The 24,920-nt window shown below is 34.8% G+C and overlaps 1 protein-coding gene across 2 annotated transcripts; it reads right to left on the minus strand.

Annotated features, from left to right (window-relative positions):
* Window positions 1-3,588: 3,588 nt before the first annotated feature.
* LOC149412094 (NSFL1 cofactor p47-like) lies at window positions 3,589-23,601 on the minus strand. Of its 2 annotated transcripts, XR_016304644.1 has the most exons (11): window positions 23,373-23,601; window positions 21,496-21,757; window positions 18,656-18,758; window positions 16,657-16,736; window positions 16,096-16,163; window positions 15,082-15,191; window positions 11,820-11,951; window positions 10,308-10,434; window positions 9,935-10,017; window positions 5,315-7,908; window positions 3,589-5,272 (listed from the first exon to the last, which is right to left on the minus strand). XR_016304644.1 is itself a non-coding variant. In XM_089646226.1 (10 exons), exons 1-10 carry the CDS (start codon window positions 23,475-23,477, stop codon window positions 7,776-7,778), a joined length of 1,203 nt encoding a protein of 400 aa, XP_089502352.1. In that variant the 5' UTR covers window positions 23,478-23,601; the 3' UTR covers window positions 3,589-7,775. The 2 variants fall into 2 exon arrangements, 1 of the variants encoding a protein (XP_089502352.1); XM_089646226.1 differs by having other exon boundaries at window positions 3,589-7,908.
* Window positions 23,602-24,920: the final 1,319 nt, after the last annotated feature.

Raw genomic sequence — 24,920 nt, forward strand, 5'->3', positions numbered from 1 at the left:
AAAGTATATTTTTATCAATGCTTTTGATTACAAATTTGATACAGGTAAACTGTTGTTCCTGATTTCACAGTGGTGGAGGGCAATCGTTCAGTCGAAGAGATCCCGTGACTCTTCACACGTTTCAGTTTTAGTTTATCAACTCCATATTCGAAAGCATTTTGACTTGAGTATACCATTCTTCGAGAAGTTTGTTCAAGTTTTTAGTCAATTTTTGTCGTTCACTGAATCAACTAAAACTGAAACGTCAGAACGCGACAATAGAGGTGGAAAAATAAATTGGTTCAGTTGTTCTCGGAGCGGCCTAGTTTTACCGACATCTATAGTAAAAAAACAATAAACATGGATGCCATTTTCTATTTTTGTTATGAGACATCTGTAGTCAAAAAGCTATAAACATTAATTGCGGAATATTACAAAAAATTGCCACCTCTGAGATAGATTGCCCGGAATTACTAGAAGTGTACCCATCAGACAAACCAGTCAATGTAACACGAACTCAAAACAAAATGCTTTTATTCACCGTGCTTCATACAATTTTAATACTTCATTCAGTGAATTAGACTTATTTAACTCAGTACTCAACAATTTCAAACCTAAAATCAATAAATATTTATATTATCATTATTATTTTTTATTAATACACACACGTACATGCTACACATTACACAGACTAGATCCATCCCATACCCCTCCCTTCCGCCATCCCATCCCTATAGGCTAATGTAACTTGTTTTCTTACATAAATATTATATATATTCACTAAATAATTAAAATACCTAAGTGAAAACCTATTATTGGTTAAATAATTAACACTTACTACACCATACCTTGTAATAATTATAACTGTTGGTTTTCCAAATAAAATAAAAATAAAATATTATTTGAGACAGAAATCAGCTTATCGTTGTCAAAAGCTCTTAACTTCAATGAGACATCTATGATTGAATAGCCGAACAACTGTATTTAAGTTAAAAGAAACCAAAAGATGTCACTAAACCGACAAAAGAACTTCATCATAGAATAAATATATATATATATTTTTTTTAATGTGAATTATTAATTATTTGTTTGCGCCCGTACATTTGCAATATGAATATATAGTTTTGTCCGTAAAAAACTACTCAATTCTTTCAAGAAAGGCATACAAATGTAGTGTATTGTAGCGATGATTCAATCCATTATTGGATGAATGATCGGTACAGTATTGTATTTGTGTGTTGAGCTCTTGGTGAATATTGTATATGTATGTTGAGCTCTTGGTGAATATTGTATATGTATGTTGAGCTCTTGGTGAATATTGTATATGTATGTTGAGCTCTTGGTGAATATTGTATATGTATGTTGAGCTCTTGGTGAATATTGTATATGTATGTTGAGCTCTTGGTGAATATTGTATATGTATGCCTTTCTTTAGCATTTAACCAGTCTTATTCCAAATCTTAATCAATGGGTTTATTTTGTTATTGTTATTTTGCCTTAACATTGTGTTATTTATTAATGCATATATTTACACCAGCACGAGCTTGCGGGCAGGACTAGTCTCGTACATTTCATATCAATTTTGTGTAATGATGTGTTACAGTTTTTCGCATCTTTTAAAATTATCAACGATATAATCTCAATCTAATAATACCAGATATTAATTTTAGCTATGTTTGAGCATGTAAAGTCATGGTGTATGAGTGTATTTTTTAATTATTACAGAAATATCACCAGATGATGAAGGATGCGCCAATAATACCATTGGAGACGGAAACGTTTCAGAAAGAGAAGGTTATTCAAGTTGAAGATGAGTACCCTGTTGCTGATACGTGTATATATTTGCGACCAGCAAATGGAGCACTTTGGATTGCATATGGATCAAAAAAATCCAAAAAGGGTCCCTAAAAACCATAATACACTTTTCAACTCGTTTTGATAAATTAAAGTCAAGGAAATAAAAACCCAAAAACTACAAATAAAAAGACTTTGAACTTGTTAAAATTTTCTTTGAAGGTTGGTGAAGCGCTTATCAGAATTCCAGAATCAAAAAGAAAATCAGCTTAAAATCTGAACTAAGAGAATGAGCGTACCCAAAGCAAACAATACAAGCCTGTTAATCTGTCATTTACAGATATAATGGTTATGACAATTTGACAATATTTGATGATAATATTGTTACACAAAGAATTTGTCCAATGGAAAATCGTAAAAGCAGAATAAAAATTTAGTATGAAAAATGTAAAACCTACCTGTTACTTTCACGAAACAAACACTCTTTTAAATTATTTCACACTAAATCCAAATAGTTTTTAGTTGTTTTCACAATCTTCCGTAGTATATCTTAATTTTGCACCGATAAATTTTTGGCACAAGTAATTTTTACAAATTAATTTTGGTTCGTATGAAGATAGTCCCGACAGTCACAATCGTGCGGGTGAGTTATTTCGGAATATTGAATTTTCCGAATGATTCTAATACTTTTCTGTGTATTTATGTAATTTTATTATTCTAAAAATGATAATCTATGCGTTCATAGATGGCGTAAATTTAATTATCTTATGAAAATACACTTTTTACGCTTTAAAATATTAAGACATATTATTTGTTGCACCTGTACATACGCAGTACGAATTTTAATAAACAGTTTTGTCCGTATAAATTACAATATTGTATCAATGATTCAATCCAAAATTGTATCGGTATGTCTCTCTTGAAAGAATTGAGTTTTTATACGGACAAAACTAATTATTCATATTCATATTACGTATATACATATGTAAACAAATAACTCATCTTAACCACTCAGAACATTAGAACGTCAAAAGACGTAAATATGATAATAGCGGTCAAGACATTAGAACGTCTTTTCACGTAAACGCGCGAGATTTTACAAAAATCGATTTATTTCCATCACTAGTATACGGATTGCCATGATTTAAAAAACAGAGTATCGATAATGAATAACGCTACGCGTCTGTATTCAAGAATATCTATGGAATGTAGAGGTGCATTATCTAAGTCGATTGGATCTGTCATCTTGTTCGTTCATAATTTATTGCGTTTCTAAATAATTTATTAAAAATATTTTAGTTTGGACGGTTAATATTTTGAGGTGACTAATAGTTTTTAATTATATTTCTTCAATATATAAAGTGTTATTTCTTTATGATACTCAGAAAAAAGTACATTTTTCACAGCTTTGAAATAATGGTCAGCGATTTTTACATATTTTTGACGTTTTCAGAAAATGTATATTTAGAAACGCAAATATTTACGTATAACAAAACAATACGATAGTGAATTTCATAATCTTTCCAAAACATTTTTTAGAATGAGGCTACGTTTCCCAAAACGTGAGTTATGAAGCTTTTAACAAAATTCGTGAATAACACAAAAATTTTCACGTTTTGACAGTTCGCAAAGGAACACAAAGTAAATAAAAGTCTTTTTCTGAGAGGTTAATAGTCAACATGAGGATGGTGAAATCACTGTGCAATTTTTTTTCTTTAATTTTTCTGCCATGTTACAATATCAGCAGAGCATCAATGACATGCACGATTCAGCTTGTATCGGTACGTAACAAAGGAAAAATTAAATAAATAACGGTTGATGGTATAAAACTTTAATTCAATTAAATTACATGAGATCCTATCCAGAATAGCAAACATACACATTATAATATAAATTAGATTAAGGAGGTATTTCACCAACCTCTCGATAGTTTATCAATAGGATAACGAATACTTTCGATTCACAATTCGCAATTTATTTATTTATAAAGTCCGCGGTTACTCTTCAGTACTCGAACTTAACGATAACTTAGTCAGGATAACATATACTCATTTATTATCGATAAGCTATCAAGAATGTAGTGAAATACTCCTTAAAAATAGATTTTACATCATCCAACTAAATGTATTTATAAAGTGAGGAAACTCTAAAAATAAAAACAACAATTTTGTGAATTTGGAAGAAACGTAAAATTACAGGATAGATCAACAATGTATTTTTCACATAAATAAAAATATGTTATATTATTTATTTTCTTTATTAGTTTGTTCCTAATCTAGGTTTGTTTTCTATACATTTATGGCTTATGAAATATTGGTCAGCCGTCTTTAATGCTAGCAATTTTAAAATTCAATGTCCGCAATTTTATTTCTATTCATATAGGAAATAATATAAAAAAGATGTTTACACAAAAATGGAAAAAGTTTATACACTTTGGTGAAAAATAATAGAAATACATAAATGTTTGTTATAGCCACTACAGAATTAAAGTTTTAAATGCTAAGTACAGCATTATTTGGTTTCCAACCTAAAAGCGAAAAATAAACATTCTAAAATAATTAGTAAACATTATGTCTTACACATTCAACTAATATGTATTTAAATATTTTAAACAATAATGTTTAATAGTTAATACGAAGTTCAATGGATTCAATCGAAATACAGCCACAAAGGTAAGAAATTCTTGAAAATTGGCACATTTTACCAGTATTCAATAGTACACTGCTTTCACTAATTAATCCCTGATCCAGTCAGGTGGTTTATGGAATAATTGAACATACAGTGCAGGTAACCAATAAAGATTTAAAGCGATTATTGTAGTAAAACAATAAAAAACAAATTCTATTTACGATAAAAATTATGATTATGTTTGCCCCAGCGGAATCCACCATGAGGCAGACCGGGAAAAAAGTGGATGGATTGTATGGAAGAGGATTGTAGCAGGACGGGAAGGACTGTGGACTGGGGGCGAATGACGAGGATCTGCAGTCCGTTGAGAGGAAAAATCTCACCCGCAGATGTAGCATCAATTTTAATTGATATTGATAAATAAAACATCTGTTTTTAATATTGGCAGGTAATCTGAAAGCCTTAGGCGCTGGTATAGTTGGATAAGTCAGCCATTATTCCACTGCAAAGACAATTTTTTTAAAGGTTTAATAATAATAGTAATTAAAAAGTCTCAACGTTGCATTGTGCCTTTACACTCCTCAGGAACGTCTTAACAATGTTGCATTGTTCCTTTACATTCCTGAAGAATGTCTAAACAATGTTGCATTGTGGCTCTACACTCCTCAAGAACATCTTGACAATGTTGCATTGTGCCTTTACATTCCTCAAGAACGTCTAAACAATGTTGCATTATGCCTTTACACTCCTCAAGAACATCTTAACAATGTTGCATTGTGCCTCTACACTCCCCAAGAACATCTTAACAATGTTGCATTGTGCCTTTACATTCCTCAAGAACGTCTAAAGTCTAAACAATGTTGCATTGTGCCTTTACACTCCTCAAGAACGTCTTAACAATGTTGCGTTGTGCCTTTACATTCCTCAAGAACGTCTAAAGTCTAAACAATGTTGCATTGTGTCTTTACACTCCTCAAGAACGTCTTAACAATGTTGCGTTGTGCCTTTACATTCCTCAAGAACGTCTAAAGTCTAAACAATGTTGCATTGTGCCTTTACACTCCTCAAGAACGTCTAAACAAAGGTTTCCAAGGACGGGTTGTTTCACAGAATTTGAACAATTCATCAAATTTCAAAGATGATTTTCAAGTTACATGAAGGTTCTATTCAAGTTCTGTTATTATTTCAGTTTTGTGAACCCCTGGCCAATAATGATATAATAATAGAGCTTGAATAGAACCTTCACCGAACTTGAAAATCGACTTTGAAATTTGATGAATTGTTCAAATTCTGTGAAAACACCCGTTCCAAGTGATGAATAGTTAAGAAAAAAGTGGATTGTGTCTTCAATCCATATTTAAATATAAACCAAAATAAATTTCTTATATTAACTTAGTTTTATAAAAAAATAGTTTTTTTCAGACTAAGTGATGCATCCGGAATCTGTTGTTATCTTAATAGTTTAATTTGAACAAAAAACTATTTTGATAGCAATATTTCAAAATGTGAATTAACCTCACTTTTCAACATTTTACTTCAAAAAATCGTCTTAAAATTGTTATTTCTGTGGCGAGCCACCAATATGAAAATAAAGCAAAACTTAATTCGGCTAAAATAGATTGCGGCTGTAAATAAACCAACTATTCCTTCTACCCAATTACTTTGGTATTTATATTTCTTAATAACTCCTTGTCACTCCAACCACCATATTTATCAATCTTTTTTTTTTAATCCTTAAAACAATATACTTTAAACAATATCACATCTGTCATATAATGCACATGATATCCAACCAGACCAGCGCTAATCTGTTTCGAGCTTTCCAGATTGCCTGCCATTTAAATTTTCGTTTTGTTACAAACTTTGTGATTTTATTCAATTTTGACATTGTGTGATGTCTCTACGAATGTGGATGAGTGCAAGCGAGATGGAATGCTAGCAAGATCTTATAAAAGGCGATGCACATTAGTTGTGCGCTCTTTTTTGTTAAAGCAGCTCCCCAATAAATATCAGTACAAGTATCATTATTGTGTACGGCCTCCACCCGCTACAATAATACTCAGCCTCTACACCACATTGGCACGAGCTACATATGGCATAAATTACATTTGGCGCAGCCGGTAGGAGTCTCAATATTTAGTATTAATACTGGCCTTATCAGAAAACTGCCACTCTTGTTTAAAATCTGATTATAAAAAGCTAAAAATGTATGTTTTAATGCCGATAACAGTGTAAGATGTAAGCGACAAAAAATTTAATTTTACACCCTAATCGAAAAACTATATTATGTATTTTATGCAAGTGGTAAAAGAATCAATGTGGAACCATTGGAGAGCGTCACAAATAAAAACATTTTTCGTAATTGTATGGGCTACAATAGACCTTTCGCTTTCCTGTGAAGATGATAAATAAGGTTTTTTAATATTCATTCAGCTCTAGAATACGATCTAAGGGCCAGTTGTTTCACTGATATAACATTGTCATCAAAGCACCGAATGGTCATGGTTAAAAATCGATTTTAGGACTGCTTCAGCTTTAAAACAAATGGCGATCAGCTGACAAGCATAATGGTCGTGTTGTTATTTTTGGCAGTTGATCACAATTTGTTCCAAAGCTTTAAAGCTTTCCTTAAATGCCGAATCTAGGTCCGAAACGGACCATTCAAATGTAAATATATGTATGTATATAGCGTTGATTGGGACCTAAACCCTTCACTTATGGTGCTTGTTACGGTGCTGTGCACTCAGAGCACAGGGTACAAATTCAGAATATTGTCATCATTAAGTTGGATAAAAGTGTATAATTTACATTATTTATTCCCAATGTAAATCATTGTATTCATGGTATATAATATATGGACACATGGACATATGTAATACTATGTATTAGCGCTGAAATAAGGAAAAAAAAAAAGGCCACTCATAAAACACATAATACGTCCATTACTGCAGGCTTGTACTGACAAACGCACATCGTGGTACGACATACGTAACCCTGTACCCCTCTCACTCGCTACTGCACCACTTAAGTTATCAACACACAAAGACATTTGTATATATTAAACAAATTTTTTCCTGATTTTTAGACTAAACATTTTTTTCTATTGCATTTGATAAATACTTACATATTTTATCTGATACAATGTATTAGTGAGGAACACCTAAAATACGAACTCTGTGTTTAGTATATTTACAGAGATATTGAAATAATTATGGACATGTCGAATCAGTAGACAGCATTAGCCAGGAAGGTTAAATGACAATGTTTCAATTGAATATGAGTGAAAAATTTTTTCCCGAAGTGTTTTCTTACAATGTGGCTGTATGGATGGCAATCCGTTGGTTCCCTATTATTGTACAATGTTAGTTGGGCCGCTACTTCAGTCTCTGGACCACCAGGGCGTTCAGGAGTCCAGCATCCTTGATGGTCTGGTCCATCTCCGTCAGCTCCTTGTTGGGGAAGGTGGTTTGAAGGATGAAAGTCTGCAGCTGATAGGCGGGGGCCGCTCTGAAGGTTAAAAGGTTAAGGAAAACACGGCACAGTAACAATAATTACATAATACAGGATTTTCCAATAAGAGGTGTCATTTTGAATAGCTCGCTATTTCGTTAGATGTTACTTTTGAAGCTGCCATTTTTTGACATTTGACAAGTAGAAACTACGCCATTAATAAAAATGGAACGATACACGCTTCAACAACGCATTGAAATTATTAAAATTCACTTGAGTGAATCAAATGCAAATCATCTTGAGTGATGAGGCCCATTTCCACCTCGGTGGCTTCGTCAACAAGCAAAATTGTCGCATCTGGGGCTCGGAAAACCCAAGAGTTATTGTTGAAAAGCCTCTCTATCCTCAACGTGTGACTGTTTGGTGCAGTTTATGGTCCGGCGGAGTCATTGGACCTTACTTTTTCGAAAATGAGGCTGGAGCAACAGTTACGGTGAATGGATTGCGCTATCGAGAGATGATTAATGATTTTTTATGGCCAGAATTGGATGGTATTGATCTGGACGTTTACTATCAACAAGACGGCGCTACGTGCCACAAGAGCAACGAAACCATTGATCTTTTACGATTGAATATCAAAATAACACCTCTTATTGGAAAACCCTGTACAAGTACATTTACAGTAATCTGCAGCTTGATTACCCGGCAACTGCAATCCGCCTACTTTTACTATTTGAAAGCACATAATCAAGATCTATAAGCCGGTCATCTGTGTAATCTACCAACTGTCGCATGTGTTTTTGTTCTTTTCGTTCTGCAAGGTCTAACAAGCATACACTAGACATCTTAATTATAAACCAAAAAATGGAATTTTTAGAATAGATCGATAGTGTTTGTTTGTTTTTATGAAATACCTGTTTTATTTTTAGCATATTTAGTATGTACGCACAATAATCCGCCGCTTTCACTAATTGGAGACTTGCCTGGTTTTTGGGGTGGCGAATTAGTGAGTGAGAGAGTTCCGCATTTCTTAATCGGCGACCGCCAAACGGTCAGTTCCAACTTCGATAGTTGTTCGCGTGACAAACATTTTACTTAGGGCCCGTTCTCACTTCCGTTTTCAAATCGGAGGCGGTTCCCGTTTTAAAATCGGATGCCGTATCGCCCTGTTCACACCTCCGTTTTAAAAACAGATCCGTTTTAAAATCGGATCCTACTCTACGAAAAAAAAAAATTGTCGATTCAACAAAAACATTTTATTTGCTCAGTAGACGATCGTACGCAATGGACGACGATGAAGCTCTTGTTGTCATGTGGTACTTATTAAAAAGAAGGAAAAAAGTAAAAAGAAAACTTTGGGTTCACCCAATCATAGCTGAAAGATTTTCTGTAGGAACTTTCCAAGTGTTAATTGGTGAGTTGAGAAGTGATGAACTAAAGTTCTTTAATTATTTTAGAATGTCTATCACTTCCTTTAACAAACTACTGGAACAAGTTTCAGAGAGCTAACATATCAAAATACAAAATTGAGAGAGTGCATTTGTCCTGAAGAAAGGCTATTTCTCAAAATCCGGCATGAATAAACAGCCAACTTCTCGTCAAGCCGATAATTTTAATGAATTATTTTTATACCCTTCTGTCGTTTTATTCCACAGCACAACTCTTTCTTCGACCAGTTGGATTAAATTTTCGGGATTTATTTCCTTATCCATTATTATAGTTTTAATTTATTTACTTGACAAAATAACCAAATACAAGCACGCAGCGTGCCTGCGTCTTGTGGTTATGCTTGTCAGCTGAAAAAATATGTATATCTAAGTGAAATGAAAAAGTAGATTCTTTCATATATAATAGCAAAATAATGTAAATTTCTAAAAGTACATAGCTCCTATAATTATTAAGTTTGGAGATCCACTGCACTAAATAATGGCTTTTTGAGCCTCTCTGATGGCTTGTATTGATGATATTTTGGATGGATTTACACTGCCTGATGCTTGACACAAGCCAACTTTGAAGTGACTTTTTGTGAAAAGCGAGTGCCTGTATTATAAAGGATTCGTTGATATATGTTATAAAAGGATACGTGATAATATACTCCCTCAGGTTGGCTACTGTGTGGGAAAGGTTGAATCTTCCTGTTAGTTTTGAACCGTCGGCTAAGCGGAACTGTGAACAAACAAATACAATAGTTGTGTGAAATTCTAGGATTTTTAAATGGAAAAATACCAATATTCAGTTACAATATAAAATATTTCAAAAAGACATTAATAGTTAAGTTTTTAGCAATGGATTTTGGAAACAGGTTATTAATCTTTTTTATTTCTACCATCATGTAGAATCACCTCCCGAAGTTTGTGCATTTTATCCCCGGACACCCTGTATAGACAGGGGTTCTCTTGTGAGGTTTTACAAAACAATAGAATGGTTCATTACGCAGAGTAGGTATGTTTGTTTACCTGAATAGTAGTGACGGGTTCTGTTTCATTGATGTTGAGGCTGGCCTGCGCTGTGTTCTGATTGGCCTGCTGGTCCAGGAGACTGGCCCCCTGAGGGGAGGTGGAGCCAATGGTGGTTGGCGCGGGACTGGAATATAACCAAAATCATTCGGGACTACATATTTACAGAGCAACAAGCTAAAAGTAATGTAAGATTAAATTGGGTTGAACAAAATGTCTCGTATAAATCAAATAACATCATTTTGAATTCAGATATTGTTTGTGGATTACGTGTTTGTATGGTTTGAACAAGTGGATCCACGACATTTCATCTCCATTTGATTTTGTACGTTTTAAAGTTACTGTTTGCAAAGTTTGTATAAAATGTCTCATATAAATCGAATGAGCGAAGAAAGGAGTGTAAGGAGAATACATGATGCGAATAGGAATGGTAGCAGAAATCGGGGACGCCCGAGGATGACGTGGCACGATCAAGTGAATTAGAGTCGGGCTATGTCAAGAGTCAGAACAATAGAAGAGTATGTATGAGACAATGTATGAATGTGAATGAGGCAACAAGTGTGTGCCAAGACCGAGTTGTTTGGCGGTCTGTCCTCTCTACCTACCCCTGCGGCGTGATGGTTAGTTTGTTAGTTGCACTCCTCTCTTGCCATTGTGTATCCCTAGTTAGACAGAGACTAGAATAATATATATTTTTTTAAAGTGTATCTTAAATTCCAATCTTCTGTCTAGTATTATGTGTGCAACATTGTTGACAGTCCATTTCTTTTGAACTGCCAGTCGGCCAATTGTTATCAAATAAACATTCAAGATTCCACATAAGTGTTCAGCCGACGAGTTGTGGTTTTTGTGCTAAGGTGTATAAGTGCAAGCGAGGTACTACGCTTGCGAGATTCTATAAAAGGCGATGCATGCAAGCAGAGTATCTCTTTTGTTACTAGCAGCTCCCTAATAAATACCAGTACTTGATTACGTAATATACTTTAATGTATACTACCCAACACGCCACAATAAAGGCACGACAAGTTCGTACATCACACAAGTATAAATGGGATTTTGAATAAAAAAAACCACAGAAAGTGAAAGTTTAGGAAACCATTCCTATCAAACATTTTTTCAATTCAGTCATTCAGACATGTTTTAGCGTGTGATATTTAAGTATGTTGTTAGTAAATATTATATTCGCCGAGGAGCTTATTCTTTATGATCCAGTTGGCTACAATTCTTCAGGAGAATTTGTAACAAACAATCAAACTTTCACCTTGACATACATATTTATTAGTCTTTTAATACCATAATAACCAAGCACATTATAATATGTATAAAGAATAAAATCAATCTTTGTATATAAAATACAATATTCAAGGAATGAACTAGATTATCAATGACTGGGATATCATATAATAATATCCAAGGGAGGCCGATGTCCAATGTCGGAGGTCAGAAATCTATGAAGAAGAACAAACATTATTATATCATTATATTTTCTACAGCAAATATGAAACTATTAACCTTCCTAGGAGATGCCCCTTCCCGTGGAAGGGTTTGGCCGGGCCGCGTGACGTCTTAGAGAACTCTTCATGGCGATGGTCCTCCATCGTCAGGTGCACCTCGGGCCCTTTGCGCAGTTCGCGAGGAATCTCCCTGGAGAAGGAAGTAAACAAAACATTAATCGAGTCCAGATAACCATCCACATTCACAGCAAAAATCATTTTAAAATCTCAACCACAGATGGCAGTATAATGCCTAAGGTGACGTTTGTGCGTTCGGTGCTTGGCAAATTTATATTAACGCCCTTTTTAGGGGCTTTTATATATTATGACTTTGATATATTAAACTACCTCAACAAAAATCTTTTGTATTTATTGAAGACGTCCACTGGTATAATTATTTCCCTCTATAAGTTTTCTGGACAATGAGGAATGCATATATATGATAGTTAGACCCAGAATTTCTGCACTGAAATAAATCCAGATATCTAGTATTACATAGTGGAATCCAAAAGTTTATCAATGCAAACAATTCTGGACTATTAAAAGCATTATCTAGAATTTTATACGGAAATACAAAGTCAGTGAAAATCCTTCTGTCCAACAATTTAAGCATAATTTGTCATCATTACTTGCTATGTTGTAACATGTCTGGAATTTTTGTTAATAAAACTAAAAATATGGATTTATGGAAAAATTACATTTTTCCTTTTTTCTTTTACGTTTATTGTACTTGAAACTCGTGAATAAAATGATTAAAATACAAAAAAACCTGTTGTCTGTTAACACATTTCTGGAAGGTTTTTTTGCGCTGGCTCTACGCTGTCTCTGGGCGAAAATAAAGGTCGCGCGCGTACTTTAAGTTGTTTTAAATCGCTATATCTTCATGATATGTCTCACAATTATAAAAATCCTCATTCCAGGAATTGAATTATTAGAATAACAAATAATATACTATCCTTTTGTTGAAATACCGATGTAAACAAAAGGCACGAAGATAAATATAAAAAGAAGACTTGGATTACGATTCGATAATTATGTACATATAGTTGGGACCTTTACAAAAAAGCGCAATACCTTTGCACGAAGATGTCGTCTCCCACCCGGCATGCCACTTGAAGTCCCGAAAGCCCTTCTGGGCGGAAGGAGAGAGGCTCCTCCGATTACCTCTCACCCCAGAAGATAGGTGGAAACTTGAGAGTGGCAAACGGCCAACGTGGGAAATTCCCACCTCATACAGAACCCCACCGAGAGACAGCCTGGGTTCTCATTGCCTCGCAAAATCTGGTCCACCATCAATAGGATAAGGTGCTCCCATAGCCGCTGTGCCCACATGATGCACAGATGAGGCCTTAAAGAGTCGGCGATGTGTGAATGTGGTACGGTGCAGACCACCAAACATGTGGTCAACGAATGCCGGCTCCATTCATTCCCCGGCGGGATTGATAAGGTTCACATGGCGACGCCTGAGGCACTAGAATGTCTCGCAGACCTAGATGTCCCTCTCTGACCCCCCCACCATACGAAAGAAGAAGATATAAAAACATTGAATAATTCCATCTTTTCTGCTATTGAAATGAGGCTGGCGCAAAAGGTAGAACTACCCTTCCCGGCGCTAAGCAGCAATGGACCGAACGGGTAGAACTACCTTCCCTTGCCGAAGTGTGTTAATTAAAACACCTTATTAAATATAAATTTACTAGTGGACCCTGCAATTCTTCGCGATTGCTAATGTCTTTCTCGGACATCTCCGACTTCTGTTACTGTTAAAAAACTACATTACATCAATTTTAATTCGACTCTGTATCTATCTCATTCTGGTGCAGAGATTTTGCATCAATTACGCCTCGGGCGTCCCCGACTTCTTCTATTCAAACCACTCTCTAAACACTCCTGGCACTAATAAGAACAAACTTTGATATTTTCATCGATATCGGTCGACTACTTCTCGAGTTTTGCGAGCACAAATATACGCAGACTGACTATATAAAGATTTGACTTTCAATGTGTGTATGCTCACTACAATCAAATGATATCTCAGAACTCACTTTTGCATATAAGGGGCCGTTCAAGTATTATGTAAGCACTATAGGGGGGCAGGGGGGTCTTTGCTTTCCTTATTTTTGATGACATGGGGGGGGTGGGGGGTCGAGATAGTGATTACGTCAGCACTGCTCAGCAGTAGTTATTTTTTTTTACACATTGGCAACCCACACATTGTCTATGTTTGAAAACCGAATACATATTCCGGGATTCCCACAAATATTTAATACGTTTAGGTACTCTCTTAAAAAACAGAATACATTAACAGAAAAATGCATATATGTACCAATTTTTACGTAAGCATGGGATGGGGGGGGGGGTAAGAGCTTTGCTTACTTTTGTCGACAAGGGGGAAGAGGGGGTAAATAATTGTAATAAATCTGCTTACGTAATACTTGAACGGCCCCTAACGCTGTTTTCCGGAAATGGCTCAATTATCATCATCATTATTATTAGAAAGTTACCATTATCCTTTGATAAGCGCAATATTTTGTACAACATTAGTTTTGTGGCTAGAGAAAGGTCATGATTATTTTATTTGATTTTAACAAATTAAAATCAAAAAAAATAATCAAATAAAAAAAAAATATTCAGCAGATTTTAACAAAATATGAATACTGTTGATCTTTGACACACTGTACACTCAGAGTAATTGAATTGTTTATTTATTGCAGATCTCGGGGAGGGTGATGCAATCACATAAATACCGAACAAGGTGCCGACTGTCCGGACCCAGTGGGACTACGGCATCCCCAATTGGGATATATTGTGAGACTATAGGGAGTGGGGGAGGGGAAGTTCATAGCTATTCAGTTCTGGTCACCAAACACAGCTATGATTATTTAACCCCTCGGGCAATTTTAGGAGATATTCTTCACAGACAGCAAACAACCGTAGGGTCTTTTTGGGAGATATATCTCCCAACCTGACACGGTCTAATAAAAGTTATGCAATCTCAATTTGTATTACGGTGAGAAATATGATTCAAAGCGTGTTGGAAAGCGAGAATACCACGCTTTCGTTTTGCATTAAAAAATTTACCATAAACGCTCAAATATAATGTGATAATATTTTCCGTGAAATCTGTAGTTCTCCTAAAATGTCAGAGGCTTTATGAGTTATAGCAATACTTCGATTCATATTAATTAATTAGATACAAAGAAAAATGGTAAATACATCCTGGGGAGTTTTGATTTCGAGAAAATATTTTTTATCACTGATTGTAATAAAAGTGAACATACCCTCTCCTTACACAGTCCAGGAAATCTGCATTGGTTGGGTCGTTGTACGGCCTCAATTCTCCATCATCTAAGCTAAATCCATTGCGCCATAAACGCAAAACTACGTTTTCCTAGAATACAAACAATAATAAGACATACGCATAAAAGATGAAACAATAAAAAAATTGAAAGACCTAAATTGCACATCTGGGAATGCAAAGTCGAATATGTATTCAAAACTATGAGCAGAGGCGGTTACTTGGTATGTTCATTTGTGCATTGCACTGCTTGTTTCCAGTCTTCGCATAACTTACAACCACATTTGTGCCCCATTCATCGATATATCAAAGTAAGCTCCAGTCACAATTCCTCCCAGCTCATTATTTGAGCTATCGTTCTCCTGCACAAGCGCAAACAAGTTGTGCATATACAAGTTGGGACCGAGCATAGGGTGGAATCGATACGGTGACATGAGAGAGACAGATTACGCTCCCAAATGCAAATCACCTGTTGGAGCAGTGCAGATATATAACTCATCCAGTGCACTATCGATGCATGTGCGAAGCGCCTTGAAGGCAAGTGAATTTCAACCCCTTTGATTAATATCAATCCAATGCATCTAGAATGGATTCATTTAGGAATACTAATTTACAATGTTAGCGCTACAACATTCACACATTGGCACCCGTGCGCGGGGAATTTAAATTAAAATTGGTTACGAGAGATTTTCAGCGATGAATTGAGTGTCCTTTACTCTCGAGATGATTTTGCGAACGCTGACGGAGCAGTATTATTTATTCAATTATTTTACAAACGTAACTTTGCAAGTGATTAAATTGCAGTACCCCCATGAATTAATCTGCTACATAATAAATGCACTGCTGGCAATTTCAATCACGAGTCGTCTCTGACTACAAAGGTGTTCAAATGTTTAATTTAAACCACACATGCAGAATTTTAATTATACAATAGGTCAATTAATAACTGACGAGAGGATTTGTGGAAACATAATAACATTTTAGGCAAATGACTTACTACTTCCGATTCCCCTCTTCTGGCTGGTCTTTTAGAATTAACTACAGTTGTGTCATCTGGTGTGGCACCTAGAGAACACCAAAATAATTCATTACGAAAGATATAAAATCTCACCGTGGATCTATAACAGACAGTGTCAATCAGAAATGAAATCGGGCCGCCTACAACAGATCAAAATACTCAACACACCAATTGTCTACACAAACTTGCATCACATAAAACACAATAGGTTTGTCCAGACTTGAAGAGGTGCATGACAAATGAGCTAGAAAAGTGTCTAGCAATAGTTGAACACTAACGGATATATTGTTATAGTCACAAATTATTTCAAACACTTATTTTGCCATTTTGACAATTATTTATTTGCTAGTTGGGAATGCGTGTTGTGCATCGTGTGGACTGTCTGGACAAAGCTGTTATTGACGTTGTCACATTTTGTTTATTATTGTTGCAAAATCAGTGAGGGCAAAGGGGTACCTCCATAATTGCCCAAATCAGTGGAGAGGAACATTGTGTTTTCTTGATTTCTGTTCATGGAGGATGTACGAAAGTCTGACTTACCCAATCTATAGCCCGTTCCTCCAAAAGATGTAGAACTCGAGGGATTTCCTCCACCGTGTGTTTCCACCATTTGGCCGTGCCTGAAATCAAAATAAAAAGACAAATATCATAATTTAAGGGTTTAATTGTTTAAAATTTCATAAATTTATCCAAAAATACATCTGTAAATACAAGAACATTCCTGTAGCGATGAGTCATTCATTCTATTTTTGATGAGCCGTTTTCGTATGACTCCCGGTAAACACTAGCACATTAAGATTATCCAAGTATTAAATGTTATTACATATTCGGAGGCGTGCACGGTGTCAGACAGTCCGACATCTGGAATTGTACATAATATGTACTTACACCTACTCTAACTACCTAGCGTCTTACTTATCTCGTATTACGAGGCGGTGCACAGGTACCAAGAGTAGTACGATCATTCATTTGCTGGGAGCATTATCGGGGGAGCCGTACCGGGGATAGTATTGTGAGAGCACATACATCGCTCAAACGCTCTGAGCTCACCAGAAATGATAAACTGTGCTCCAGTTCAATTGAGTCGACTCATTAAGCCGTATGAAAATATTGAGCTGTTACCGTGGCTCCCGCTCTAAGCTCCCACGACCTGTATGACTCCGTAGGGTGCTGGTGTTAAAATCAGTATAGTTTTCAGATGGCCAATGATACAAATTGTTCATATCCGATGGGTACTTTTGGCACTTGAGAAGTTAAATCATTTGAATAAATTATTGTAAAAATACAGGTAAGTAGAATTAATCGTCAATTAAAGTATTAATCATTCATAATATTCTGATTAGTGCAAAATATTGTCAAATTTACGACAGGTGTTAATGGCAAGAAAATTTACAAATTTAGCTGATTTTTAAACCAAATATGGAAATAATTGATCTTTGAAACAGGGTAAACGTAGATAAAAGGACAAAATACGAAGAAATCTAGTTTATATACATGGGGTAGATAAGAAATACAAATACACTGCAATTTTTAAAATTGAAAACATTGGTATGAGTGCATTTCGAATAGTTATTCCTAGAGGCAACCCGAAGGTTGAAGATTTCCCTGATGATGGCCAACCTCCGATAGAAGAGGGCATCAAAAGAATAAACTTGAATAATGAAGATGACTTTAGCTGCTTACTCAGTTCTGAATCCATATTAGCCTCTAGGACTATTTAGGAGTATTTCACCACCTCAAAGTAAACATGACACCACGAGTAACGTATGTTTCACCATTGATGTAATACTCCTGTTTTTATAGCCACGTAATTCTGAGATTAAAGTTAGACGAGCAGTTACTCAACAGTTTACTCGGAGGTAGTGAAACACCCCCATACGCAATAACCACTTACAGTAGTCATAGAGGCATGAACCGCTCCATTCAGAACTTTACACTCTCCAGTCAGATTCAATATCCACTTGAGTGAATTTTGGCATATTATGGCAAATTTGTAAAAATGCTTTGAGCGATCGCTTATCATAATGTGGCAAATTTATAAATGGTGAAATCTAGGTGGATTCATTGGATTTAAACCACAGTAAACTGCACAATAGTCCCAACTACTCCCAACCGTCTGGAGCCAGTGAGACCATGGCATCCCCAATTGGGGTAATTGTGAGGCTGAAGGTAGTGGTGAGGGGAAGGAGATGGGGTAGAAGAAGTTGTGGAAGTACCTGGCTATTCAGATCTGGTCACCAAAGACGGCCAAAGCCATTTCAAATGTTTCAATTCTGAATGGTGGTCTTACACATTGCAGTACGATACTGACGAGTATCTTCCACTCTAAAACGTGCCGTAAATATACTATATATTATTTTAAACGAGTAATTTGTGAAATAACACAAATAAAATTTACTTGTGCATGCCGGGATTTGAAACAGCGACCTCCAGCTTGCTAGTTGAGAGCCTTACTCCTAGACCATGAAGACCGTCAAAACAGGTATAAAATCAGGATAGTAAAAAAGAAATGCAGTCAATGTAGAGAAAAAAAACTCACTTTCTAACACTTTTGAACATGTTTCCGACAATGTCTTGGTTCTTCCCAGGTCCTATGATCTGCTGGCCACTTCTTTCTGAGCCTCCAGCATAGAAGGCTTGACCTAAAATATAAAAGGTGTTAAAAACACAAGCCTTCATAAAAAAATGTGCAAAATAAAGTGGCATTTTTTAACTCCTTAAGCCTCAGCCATATTCTGTCAGACGGTCGAGTATTTCCGCTTTGAATATTTCTGAATGATTCTGAAAACTAAAAACTGTTTTAAAAAGGTGATGAACGCTCTCATATTTTATTATTAGATATGCACATATATTTTTTTTAAATATTAAAATTTTATCAACCATTAATATATATAATTAATAATTATCTCAGATCTGTGAAACATCACGGGATATGTGCCTGCATTAGTTATTTCACATGAGGATTTATTAATGGCGAGTACTTTACTGCAAATTGACTTTGTCACTCTTCAAAACTGGTCACACGATGTAGGTTTAATAATCAATGCTAAAAAAACGAAGCTTATGCACATCAGATCTCCTCATAATAACATCACCATAACTCCTAAAATTATTTCTCATGATTTTAATTGCATCCATAACTTTGTGATACAACCATGATCATGTAAAAATATTGAACTTGTTTCAAAATACGTATATCTAGGCTTAACAATTGATTGTAATTTTAAATGGGATATACATATACCTGTCATTGGCGGAATCCCTAAAAAGATATGGAATAACTTCATGGTGACATTCAACAAAAACAAATCTTCTTTCAGTCCAAAATGTATAATATTCTTTGGTAAAATTATTATCAAACAAAACTAAATACGAACAAAGACATGACGTACCAAAGTCATTACTATACAATTCTGAAAATTTATTATCTGTTCGTGCTATATTGTGGCTTAAAATTGCGAGTCAGCATACATCTCAATCTGAACATAATAAAATAGTGACACATGTTCATAATACAAGACTAATTGCAAACAATGGACTTGTAGTTCCCAGATACCTGAATAAATACGGTAAAAAAACTCTAGAATACCTCATTCCAATAATTTACAACATGTTACCAAACTCAATAAAAAGCTGTGAATTGACTCACAGAAGAAAATGTATATTAAAAAATGGTTATGTGAAATAATTTTTTTGTACTAATGTAATTATGTGTATATTTTATGTACTTGTTAAAATTGTACATGTATTTAAAAAGTAATTGTTAAAAGAACCCATTAACAAACTGATATCAATCAGTTTAACGGGACTTAATAGTAAAAGACTGTATTTTTGAAATTTAATAAATAAAAAAATGTGAAGCTGAAAGTATTTATTTAAAAAAATAATCACTGCCTTTCAAAAGAAGAAATTTTACTAACGAACGTAAGTAAACTTGAAAAATTCTACATCTATCAATTACATTATAAAACTACAAGTTGAATTCATACTAATCGAACAAAAAATGTAACATCACTTATGAAAAGGACAGTCATTCAAAGAGTGTGTATTTGAACAGGCCACTCGAGTACGTCTACCGGACCTAGTAATGAAACCACGCGCATTGTCTCAGTAACGTATCTTCACTCTCATTCATTTAAGCATCTGTCCAGATTTTTAACAGAACAAATACGCACTTCGTATAAATAATTATTATTTATTTTTCGGAATAACTTTATTGAGTAAAACCGAGTTATTCCGAAAAATAAATATTCATTCTAGACTTGCAGAAAAGTCAATAGATGTCGCACATTAAAAATAAAAAATAAGATAGGTTTATCTAAAAAGACGCTGTCTAGATGGCATTTAGTTCGGGTTGAATCTTGCGATCATACATAAAGATAGTGCGGTGGAAAAAAAAAATGAAGACAATGTTGGTAGTTCTTATTCGAAGTATGATAAAGTTAAAAGTGACCGAGGGGGATAGGGTCCCATTAGCTCAGTGGTAGAGCGGTGTCCCGGAAAGACAAGGGTCCTGGGTTCGAGTCCTAGATGTGACCGTATCCTTTTCTGATTTTTCTGTTTCAGATTTTCGTTTAGAAATCGCTAATATTGTCTTCAATAATTAAATAATTATTAATTCATAAAATAATTTTGGTTACTATTTTATTGCTTGTCTGATATGATAAGTAATTTCGTAAAGTAAAAGTTCAATGAACATGAATGATTAATGCATTACGCAGGAATATTTCACATTACTTATTTCTGTATTTAAGACGGTTTATATATAGTTCCCGTGAGCACTTAGGCCCATTATGCTATCTCCCATTTTACCTCATTCCTTTAAGAGTAACCCGGTCCCTTTTATAAAGTTCACCAGGGTTGTCATTGGATATGTGGCTATGTCTTCTGGTTCCACAATCTGTCTTTCCAGGTCTCATCTCTCCTTTCCAATCCCCCTTGGTTCCCTGAAGGCCCCACAAGGGAAAGTTCACAGAATAAATAATTATTAATCCATAAAATTATTTGGTACCTACTCTATCGCTTGTCTGATATGATAAGTAATTTTGAAAATTAAAAGTTCATCGAACGGAATGTTTACTTACCCATTCGCCAACAACCGAAATTAGTATATTTAACCCCCATGAGACGGGTTGTATTTTGTAAATTTCTCAGAGCCAAATTTAATATTGAAAATTGGATTTGAAATAATAAAAACGATTTTAAATAGTTAATTTTTTTACTTTGGAATTTTCATGGACAGTAACGAAATGAGTTCAAAACTTCTAAAACCTAGCTCAAAACGCCGCACACTGCAGTGCAACTCAATGTAGTGCTAATTTCACTGGACTGCAAATGTGGCCAGTCGCACAATAAGGGTTAACAACTTGTTCATCTTACCTTCCTCTTCATCACTGCTGCTATCCTGTTGCAGGCTCGCCAGCGTCGCAAACCTCGTGTTGGTGTTCTTCTTGGATTTTTCCTTCTTCTGCACCCGGGTGGGGAGTTCCTCCACATCATCATCATCATCATCGTCATTGAGCAGTTCCGGGTCGCTGTCGGAGAGGCTGATCACTGGCTCCGGGGCGGCGAGGGGGCCCGGGGGCACGGGAAGCGCGGGTTCCGCAGCACCGTCATTCTCGAAGAATCGGTATATGGCGAGCTGGAAGAAATTGAATTATTTATTTGAGATGGTGTTTTATAACATTAATCGGAGAAAACTAAATTAATAATGCAAATACACAATTTATTAATTTTCTATGTGCAGTTTTGACATTTCGGGAGGAATGCAGATCACGCCAAACTCTGGGAATTGAATAAAAATGCACTTTCTAGATGAGAAAAGTGTGTAGAAATTCATTAAAAAAAGAATTAAGGCGCGGAAGAATAAATTGAGGGAGATACAGCCGATCAAAGTTTAATAAATTGCACTTCGCGATCTGATATTATTACCACATTATGACAGTCCGCCGCCATATTTTGTCACGAAAATCAAATTAACAACTATGTATTTACTTTTGAAATTTCAGCAGTGCCATCCAAGAAATAAAAAGTGTTGCCATATAATAATATCAATGCATGGAAAATTCTGAAAATTAAATATCATTTGCCAGATTGGTAGTTTATTATTTAAAATCTTGTAAATACTTAATTTATGTATAAATATAACCTAACCTAACTGTGATTTTCTATAACAAAAAATGACCCTTTAATAACGCCCACTCGCGTCCCCTTTAGAGTTTTATCCCAGTTTTCAAGTAGTTTGTGGGCTACGCTAGGTTTGTATAGACGGTTTGTGATTTAATACTAATACCTTTTTTCCATGTTATTTCCTGTTACACAAAATTGCCCCTTTAATAACGCCCACTCGCTCCTCTTTAGAGTTATATCCCAGTTTTCAAGTAGTTTGTGGGCTACGCTAGGTTTGTATAGACTGGTTTGTGATTTAATTCTAATACCTTTTTCCCATGTTCTTCTGCCTACTCTAACCCAAACTAAAAACCTAACCTATTTTGTAAAAAAATATTATTATTATATGGCAACACTTTTCTTTTTTTGGTTGGCACTACTGAAATTTCAAAAGTAAATACATAGTTGTTAATTTGATTTTCAAGTCATAATTGATAAATAAAACATGGTTTATATGTATCGCGTACGAAGTTTCAAAACCCTATAACTCAGTTAATAGTGCCGACTTCCACCTAATTCTTTCAGATTCGGATTCCCCAGCCCTAAATTAGTCTAAATCAAGTTCAATTTCGGTTATACTCCCATAAACCGAATTTTACCCTCAGATCGCGAAGTGCAATTTTATTAAACTTTGATCGGCTGTATCTCCCTCAATTTATTCTTCCGCGCCTTAATTCTTTTTTTAATGAATTTCTACACACTTTTCTCATCTAGAAAGTGCATTTTTATTCAATTCCCAGAGTTTGGCGTGATCTGCATTTCACCCGACATTTCTACATCGTTTCAATATCAAAAATTAACCTCTTTCAAAACTTGTTTTAAACGAAATTTCCAGCTTTTGGACATAAACCGACGGCGAAACACATCATCAATATTCTCTTTATTTTTCGTTTTCAAACTTTCTCAGTCAAAAATTCAAATTGTCCTTTGTGATGGAAAAAAACCACCTGACAAACTTTCACGCTTTTGTTTATAATTTCCTCAGCTTCAAGGGAGAAAATACGCAGTGATGAATAACAAATGAATGCAATAACTAATTACACGTCATGAAAATAGGTTAAACTAATTTAAAAAGGTATAATAGTTACGTCTAGTTCCCACGCTGATGATTCGAGGAAAAATCTCGCTCGGTGTTCATCGCAGCCCGTCACATCCGTAAACTGTTTCACCAGAGCCCCGTGGTTGTCGGACATGTTGAATATATCAGTGAAATATCGCGGGGTTCGGTCGTTTTGTTGCGCGAATAAAAAGATGCTCACAGCCAAAATATTCAAATAGGCGCCGACAAACGTCAACGAGAATATTCGAGTATTTTGGTTGTCATGTTGCGACTTTTTTTATTGGCGGCCACGTGTCTCTTTTACCAGCCAGTTAGAAACTTAACAATTGAGTAGGTACTGAACAAATTTTTGCAAAGAGCTCAACATTATTTTAATAAAACGCTAATAAAGATGTACAAACTCATATGTGCAACTGGCACCACCACGGAGAGGATTCATCAATTATTTTTTTGGCCTTCTGCATCGATAAATTTACAAATCTGGATATATTCTTTTTTTTTAGAAATTATGTTATATCCGAGTAAGATATTCAAGAGATAGTAAATGACATATTTTTTTAAATCTTCATATAATTATTGCATTAAACCAAATGAATACTATAGTTTTATCCAATATTTTTTAACATTCGGATAATATTGATTCTAGGCATTGATGTGTTGTAATTACTCAATGATTCCATGGCATTATTTATGTTCCAGGGCCTCGCCGTCTAAATAATAATAATAATAATAATTGGATAATTTGTAGAGCGCCGTTTTTGTGAAAAATCACCTCAAGGGCGCTGTACAATTTATTTCCTAGGATCTACATTTGTTATTTCGAAAAAATACCAAAACATACTTACCTAGCAAGTCACTTCCGACAAACACACTTATATTAAATGTATTGTAATGTATTATTTTATGCAATCCAATTATATATTAAACTTACTAATAAGTCCCATTATTATTACTAGTTAATTTCATTTTCTCACAAATAGATTTATTTTCAGTGCTATTTTTATTTTATTTTAATAGCAAAATACGTGAAACACTTCAAATAATATGTAACGTCATTGCTAATAATGAATCAGCAGGATAAACAATAATATTGATAAAATTGTTTCAACTCACCTTCTTGCGTAAAATAGGTAACCCAGACATAGAAATAAACAGAATAGCAAATGGAATCAAATGCATTTTGTCTCGGTTCATGTTTTTAAAATAGAAAATCTTTTACTATTTTTTTTTTCAATTATATTTTATTTCAACCTTATAACACTGCGAATTTTGACATAAGTATTTTTTTTATATTTAAGCATTGACAAAAATGTGTTCGTAGCCATATAAAAACATTCTAATTTTGATTAAAAAAAACATAAAAATTGGTTACCTACGAAAATCTTTCTTATTTCCAGTACTTACATAATATGTAAGAATATTATTCTCAGATCCACTGACCCAACTACCTACTATTCTCTCCCCATTCCACAAATAGCACAAAAAACCACAAATATTCCAGTTAATATATTACCTTGCAGATATACCACTAACTACTTTATTACCCGTTCGAGGGAAATTACGGTTTAAAACTCTA

The sequence above is a fragment of the Hesperophylax consimilis genome, chromosome 24, assembly GCF_061612785.1.
Source record: "Hesperophylax consimilis isolate HC1 chromosome 24, BYU_Hcon_1.0, whole genome shotgun sequence".
Lineage (NCBI taxonomy): Eukaryota > Metazoa > Arthropoda > Insecta > Trichoptera > Limnephilidae > Hesperophylax > Hesperophylax consimilis.